At 34.2% G+C, this 7,962-nt stretch overlaps 1 protein-coding gene across 1 annotated transcript; it reads left to right on the top strand.

The window, feature by feature from the left end:
- The first annotated feature begins 2,181 nt into the window (after nucleotides 1–2,181).
- Nucleotides 2,182–6,533, top strand: LOC107477478 (putative disease resistance protein At3g14460). Its single transcript, XM_016097513.3, has one exon. It carries the CDS (start codon nucleotides 2,285–2,287, stop codon nucleotides 6,416–6,418), a length of 4,134 nt encoding a protein of 1,377 aa, XP_015952999.2. The 5' UTR covers nucleotides 2,182–2,284; the 3' UTR covers nucleotides 6,419–6,533.
- Nucleotides 6,534–7,962: the final 1,429 nt, after the last annotated feature.

Here is a 7,962-nt window from a genome sequence, read left to right as displayed (position 1 = left end):
ACTTATGACGCTCCGACTAAGCTGGGTACCCCTATAATTCAGTGGATTCTCTCTAGTGGAAAACAAAACTGGATAGTATCTAATGAAAGATCTCACCTTTTATTATATTCTCTTTTTCATTTATTTTTAATTCTATTTGTAGAATTAAAAATGAGAAACTTTATACTCTCCAATAACAAAAAAATGGAGAAGATCCATTTTCCCCTAAATCAGAGTCTTGCTGATCCTTACTAAAATATACAACTAAAAGTTGGTCCTTCACTCCCTGTACTTCCTATTATCGAATAATAAACATAGGTAATGTTAGTATTTATCATCTTTATTCTTTTATTTTTCGTATAATTATTAAATTTTAAAAAATATTACATTTATTTTAAGTAATAAGTAATAACAATGCTTTAGTAAAACAATCATGCTGACAAGTACATTCGAAAATTAGCTATTAAAATTAATTACCTTAAAAATATTAAAAAATTATTAAAAATTATTATTTTTAGTTATTAATTAGTTATTAATATTTAAAAATATAATATTAATTATATTGTTAGATTATTAAATTAAAAAAATTAGACCAAAAAAATTAAGTTAATAATTAAATAATAATAAAAAATAATAAATTCTGATAATTTTTTAATATTTTTTATAAAATATATATTAAAATATAAAATACATACTAAAAATAAATTAGCACATATATTTATATAAAAATACATAATGATTAATTTTAGTATATAAATAATATTTTTTACAATTTTATTATGTATACACCAAAATCAGCTACCAATATAAAATACATGTTAAGATATAAATACACATTTTTTTCTCTAAACAACAAACGGAAACACAAAGCAAAACACCTGTCATAAATCCGATATAATGATTTACTAGAGAACTTCACAAAATTCAAACCAAATAATATGATTGGGATTACTTTTAGTTCCATATCTAACTATCCAATCCACAACTTTATTTCTTTTTCTACATATCCAACCAAATTACATGTACTGAGGTCTTGATAATAGCTCCTGAATCTTGTTAACTAAATTAACAATTTCGAATTTACACTCACAAGAAGAGTCATGCAAAAGATGAAAAATATCTAGACAATCTGTTTCATACATTATGTCTCTCAATTTGCAATCACAAGCTAAAATAAGGTCCATCCAAACGACAAAAAACTCACATTGGATGATGGATCGAGGAAAAGAGCTACCAGAATAATTCCAACCCTGTTAAAATTTTTAATAAGACAACTAAATTCAATCAAATTTTTAATTAGTATACAAATACACATTGAAAATAAATTAAACTTTATATATATTTATATACAAATATATTGATAACTATTTTTAGTGACTGATTTTGGCGTACGAATATCAATTTTGTATTTTTTTATTAGTTCATTTTTATAATGAAAAATATATTTGGGTATACAAAGTGTGTACACATAATAATATTTTTCATTATTTAAATTTATTTTTAGTGTTTATATACAAAAATATAAATCTTACTGTTCTTTTTCTTCGTCTTCTCTTTTTTTTTCTATTAAAACTATCTTTTAGGTGTCTGTACAGTTGTATTTATACCAAGTTATGTTTTAAATTTAGCCTCACAGAAGACACTACTAAAGATATAAATGTGTATATATTGGAATATAATGAATATGATCAAAAGAAAAATTAAGTAGGTAAATGGACACAAACATTCATAGCTTATTATCACAAAAATCACTGCTTTGTCAAGGTAATGTGTGTAAAAAATTCATGGTAATTATTCATAATTATATAGTTATTTTTGTCCACTTACTATTTAACATGCTCTCGGGGAATTAAAGAAACAAGTGATTGAGTTTAGCTGAGTTGACCAGTGTCTGTACGTGATAACTGTGGTGAATAAAATAAGGTAATAAATAATATTTAATAAATTTTATATAATTTATTTTTTATTTTAGAAAGGAAGTTAGATAATTTAAATACTATAACAAAAAAACCGTAGAACTCACCATAAAATAAATCTTAAGCAGATTCTGAAGAGGCGTACATTTATTCAACTGGAACTGTGAGGAATAAGTAAAACTGTATGCAAACCAGTCAATTATGCAATTATGCACTCAGTCAAGATAGACGTCTTCCACATACAAGAACCAGTCAACTCAAATTTTGCATGGTCGGACTAATTTTCTCTGTAATATTTGTCTCAGCTATCAACTAAGAACAAAACTCAGAGAAGAGATTATTTTCCAGCATCTTTAATTCTGCAGCTCCTAAGTTACAAAGTTTGAAGCATGGGTAGAGCCTTACTCTCTGCTTTCCTTCATGATTTGTTGGACAACCTTCTTCTCTACCTCACTTCTCAAACCAAACCACACAGATATCTGCGCAAGATCAAGGATAAGTTGTTGACACTTGATGCTCTCGTCGATGATGCAGAACAGATGCAGTTTTCTCAAGGAGACAAAGCTCAACAAGTGAAGGTGTGGCTGATTGAACTGCACCATGTTGTTTACCATTTGGAGGAGCTTCTACGCCAATGGCAGCAAGTCAACACCACCACTACCAAGTCTTTGCTTCTGCAACTAAAAGTCTTCTCAACAGCAAAGAGACCAGACATGGATATCAAGGTTCAAACCCGCGATGCGATCGAGAGCTTGGAAGCTCTTGTGAGAAAGAAGGACGTTCTTGGTCTAACTGGGAGTGCTACAACTTTGAAGGAGTCTCTACAGGGATTGGCTTCATCTTCTGATGTGGTGCATTCTTATTTTTATGGAAAATATCCCAAAGATTGTTTCTATGAAAGATATGAAGAAGTGATGTCTATATTGAAAATCATGTTATCAACCAGTGAAAGTGAAAATGAAGAATATGTCAAGGTGATTAACATAGTGGGAAAACCCGGGGCAGGCAAAACTACTTTGACTGATGTTATCTACTTCAACCATGATGTGAGGGAGTCTTTTGAGCCCAGAGCTCGGGTCTCTATGCACTCAGAAGCCAACTTCAAATTCATGGCAAAGAAGATTCTAGAGGCAGTCACTGAGCAGTTTGTTTCTGAAAATGATTTCAGTGTCTTGAGGAAGAGATTGAAGAGAACCTTTGCTGGGAAGAAATTTCTGCTAGTGTTGGATGACATCAAGATTGAAGATATCTCATATGACTGGAACATGTTGCTTGATTCCCTTGAATCTGCAGCAAGAGGAAGTGTCATAATCCTAATATCCACTCCATGTGATGATGAGCCAAACCTGTTTGGGCCACCTGCTAGTCATACCGTGCATCTCGATTCGCTGTCAATGGAGAGTGCCTGGGGAATCTTTTTGGGGCATGCTTCTTCTGGGCAGATGGACCTTACTGAACATGAGGAACTTGCAGCTGCTGGCAAAGAAATCGTTAACAGATTGGGAAACCTTCCTTTGGCTGCAAAAATGATAGGGAGCCTCTTCCAAGATAAGCTTCATCTTGATCAATGGGTTGAGATACTGATGAGCAAATTTCTGCATGCAGGTGATGTGAATATTTCTATTCCTTCATTCCTAGTACTCTGCTACCTTGATCTCCCTGCACAGATTAAACGGTGCTTTGCTTATTTGTCATTGTTTCCAAAGGGCTACCAATTCAACAAGAATAAGGTGGTCCTGTTATGGATGGCTGAAGGCTTTCTAAAGGAAACCAATGGAAAAAGCATGGAAGACATTGGTGATGAGTACTTTGGTTATCTAATCATGAGGTCTTTCTTGGAGCCTTATGGTTCTGGTGGTAGTTTTACAATGCATAATTTGGTTCATGACTTGGCCACCTATGTGTTTGGAGAATCATACAAGCACCATTTGTCCTACTCTGGAAACCCTCGGGATTTCGGATTGTCATTTCTTCTCAAACATGGAAAATCTTTGAGAACAATATTGCCTATACCATTGCAATTTGAACGCGCACCTAGGCGCGTTGATCTTATGCTTAAAGTTATGATGTTGAATCCAGATGTTCTCCGGGTGTTCTCTTTATCTCACTATGATATCACTAGCTTGCCTACTACAATTGGAAAACTTATTCATCTGTGTTTTCTTGACCTTTCTAACACTCCATTGCAGACACTACCAGATTCCATTTGTGATCTGCATAATTTGCAGATACTATTGTTGACAAACTGCACTAAACTCACAAGTTTACCTAAAAGAATATGTGATTTGATAAGCTTGCGTTACCTTGATATCAGAGGTAGCAGTGTGCAAGAGATGCCTTGGGAAATGCATAAACTGACAAGTCTCCGAACGCTTAGAGACTTCATTGTTTCCAATACCGGTCCAGGATTAAGAGACTTGGCAGGGCTCTCCAATCTCAAAACATTGTCTATTTCAAAGCTGCAAAATGTGGCAAGTGCTAAGGATGCTTCAGATTGCAAACTCATAGAGAAGAGGAGCCTTGATAACCTTATGCTTCAATGGAACTCTGGCATTCCCGGCTATGAGGAGGATGAAACAGAAGTGCTTCAGGATCTAAAACCTCACAAACACTTGAAAAAACTAAGTATCGAATACTACAGTGGTGCACGATTCCCAAATTGGTTGGGGGATCCTTCTTACCAGGCTTTACAATCAGTAGCTCTCCGCCATTGTCAAAATTGCACTTCTTTGCCAACACTAGGCCTGCTGCCATTGCTTAAAGACCTCTACATTGAAGGGTTCAGCAAAGTAAGTTCCATAGGCCTTGAGTTTTATGGAGAGATGACTGCTTCCCAGGTGCCATTTCAATCTTTAGAGAGTTTACAATTTTGTGATATGTTGGAATGGAAAAAATGGAACATACCAGAAGGTATTGAGTTTCCATGTCTCATTAAGCTTTGTATAATTCGGTGTCCCAAGCTAGTGAAAGGTTTGCCAAAGCAACTTGATTCTTTAAAGAAGTTGGAGATCTTCAGATGCTATGACCTTGTGGCTTCACTTCCAAAAGTTTCCAGCACATGTGAATTGTTGGTACAAGAATGCAATGAAACTCTGATGAGAAATGTTGCTAAAAGCCCCTCACAAGCATCTTCACGCCGGGTTTCGTTCTCAGAAGAACTTGACATCACCCGAAAATCCTATTCCAGTTTTCTAGACAGTCACTTGGTGAGCGAGATTGAAGAAAATTCTCATGAGGCAAGGATGGAAATTGATTCCACAGGAAGCAGATCACCACTTGGTTCTTCATCTTCAGATACAACATGGACCCCAAAACTAGAGGAAACTTCTTCTAGCATGCTCAGCCATCAAGTTGAAGCTGATATTCCCAAAATTACACAAGCATCTACCCTTCCTCTTACTGATACCCCCACTACTGTCAAGGAAGAAACTTTTCAAAAAGAAGATTTAGATGATGGAAGATCATCCTTTGAGATATTCAAGGTTTCATCCGTGTCCCAATTGAAGTCATTGCCACTCAAATTGCACACCCTAAAAATTGAAGGGTGTGAATCCTTAGAGGCCCTGCCTGATGATCTACTAGGGGGAATAACTACTCTTAGGGAGTTGTATCTGATAAGTTGTTCTTCTCTTAGATCCCTACCTTCCCTTGGTTTCGTGGCAACACTTTACATACGAAACTGCAGGAGATTGGAAGATCTATCATCTTTAGAATCAAGAAAGCAGCTTGACTTTCTCCAACACTTGTTCATCGGGAGCAGCTGCAATTCTCTCACTACTTTGACCTTAGATTTGCTCCTTGAACTCAAAATTCTGTGTGTATGGGATTGTCCCAATCTTCAATCAGTTAATGTTACCAGAGACTTTAAGGGTGATCTTGCATCACTTGAGTCTCTAGAGATTAGAGATTGCCCAAGATTGAGATCTTTCCCAGATGGAGGACTACATGCTCCAAATCTAGGGTCCATATTCATTTCTAATTGCAAGAATCTTAACAAATTGCCTGATGCTATGAACTCTCTCAGATCACTTAAGACATTGTTTTTACACAGATGTCCAGAGATTGAATCTCTCCCACGTGGGGGTCTGTCTCCAAGTTTGATTGTACTCTCCATAGCTTACTGTGACAAACTCATACCTCAAAAGGATTGGAGGTTGGATAGTCTTGAGTCTCTTAACCGTTTTGAACTTGAGGGTGGATGCATGGGCATGGATTCATTCCCAGAGGACAACTTGCTTCCTTGCAATATCAACTCTTTGCGCATAAGCACAATGCAAAGTCTCAAGAAGCTGAATCACAAGGGGTTTCAACATCTGAATGCTCTTCAAACACTTGAAATTCATGGTTGCGACGTACTTCAATCCTTGCCGGATGAAGGGCTTCCTTCCTCCTTAAGTAATCTTTGTGTCCAAGAATGCCCATTGTTGACTCCAAGGCTTAAACCAAAGAGAGGGAAGGAATGGCACAAAGTGGCTCATATCCCACACATCCAAATTGATTACCAGCTACTCTCTGCACACTAGATCAGCAGATCACAGACATTCATAGGAAATGTCATCTAAGACTAGTTATTTCATTGCATCTCCCAATTACATTCATGTATATCAGAGCAAAAATACTATCTGCACACTACAAATTACTCACTAAATCAGTTATTACATATTTGTATATAAATACATATATTGTTTAACTATTTTTAATTTGTATTTTATATTTTGTGACTTAATTTTTAGTGTACATGTAGTATGATTGATATTAGAGTAAGAAATAATGATATATATCATGTCCACTGTTAAATTCAAGGCTTAAATCAAAGAGAGAGAAGGAATGGAAGAAAGTGGTTCGTGTCCCATACGTACAAATTGATCACCAAGTACTCTCTGCGCACTAGATCAGCATACGAGTAGATATTTCATTACATCTCCCGATAACATTCATGCATATTAGAGAAAAAAGCTATCTGTACTCTAAAAAAGTAAAAACTACACACTAAATTACTCACTAAATGTAGTATGGTTGATATTAGAATAAGGAATAATGATATACTGGCATCAAACTATATATTAGAATGTAGATTGATTGTTAGATAAATAAATTTGGTAACCGAGATTATAAAAGTCATTATAAGTCATATTATAGTTTAGTTAAAAGGCTAAAATTAAAAAAGAGAAAGAAAAGTAGTGAACTGAATCTTGATGTCATTTTTAAAAAACATTCCTTATTTATGAACGTTTTATATATATATATACAATCTTACATAGAATGTGTTGGATTGACTTTTTCCTTTTAAGGTATTTTTTATTTATCTTTTTCTGTAGAACTTTGTTTCTAAGAATAAAATATTTAATGCTTGAATAAATAATTTTTAGTAGAACCTTGTAGTAGTTAGGCCTATTATGGTGACTAACTTAGTTTGTTGATATAAATGGTGCTATGGTTACATGCAGGCATTATGGTCAAGTTTCAAGAAACAGTGTTACATGCTCGAAATCCAGAAACAGAAAAAAATTGATAGATAGATAGATACAATGCAACCATTTGGATTTTTGTCATTTCTATTACTTCAATAATTCATATATCATGCTGAGCTCTAGAATTTGAGAATTTTACATAAAGTCTGCTATATTTTGTTAGGTTGTTACTAAGGACTAAGGAGCTTGAGACTAATATTATTAACCTGATCATATAGTGTAGTTGTATAATTAGTGTCTAATGTACTTCTGTTTATGTATGCATTTAGTAATTGAGTCATGATATAAATATATAGAAATAGAGAAACAATGAAAACTACTTAAGCTGTAGTTAATTTTTTTTTTTCTTAGGATAAATATTGTTTATTTCCAATTTTAAGAATTATAAAAAATGCATAAATTATTTATTTTTTCAAAAAAGAAATTCGTCTTCGTATTCGATTACACTTGCAACGCTGCTGTGATTCTGTCGTCTCATTTTCGTTGTCCCTTTTCAGCAATCTTGAAGATCTTCGTGTCCATGACTGTGGCATTTTCTTGATGTGATTTCTTCTGCTCCAAGTAAAACTCGAGTCGCTTTCTATCAGCAACTGTGC

The sequence above is a fragment of the Arachis duranensis genome, chromosome 3 (assembly GCF_000817695.3).
Source record: "Arachis duranensis cultivar V14167 chromosome 3, aradu.V14167.gnm2.J7QH, whole genome shotgun sequence".
Classification (NCBI taxonomy): domain Eukaryota; kingdom Viridiplantae; phylum Streptophyta; class Magnoliopsida; order Fabales; family Fabaceae; genus Arachis; species Arachis duranensis.
This window is presented reverse-complemented; position numbering and strand designations above follow the sequence as displayed.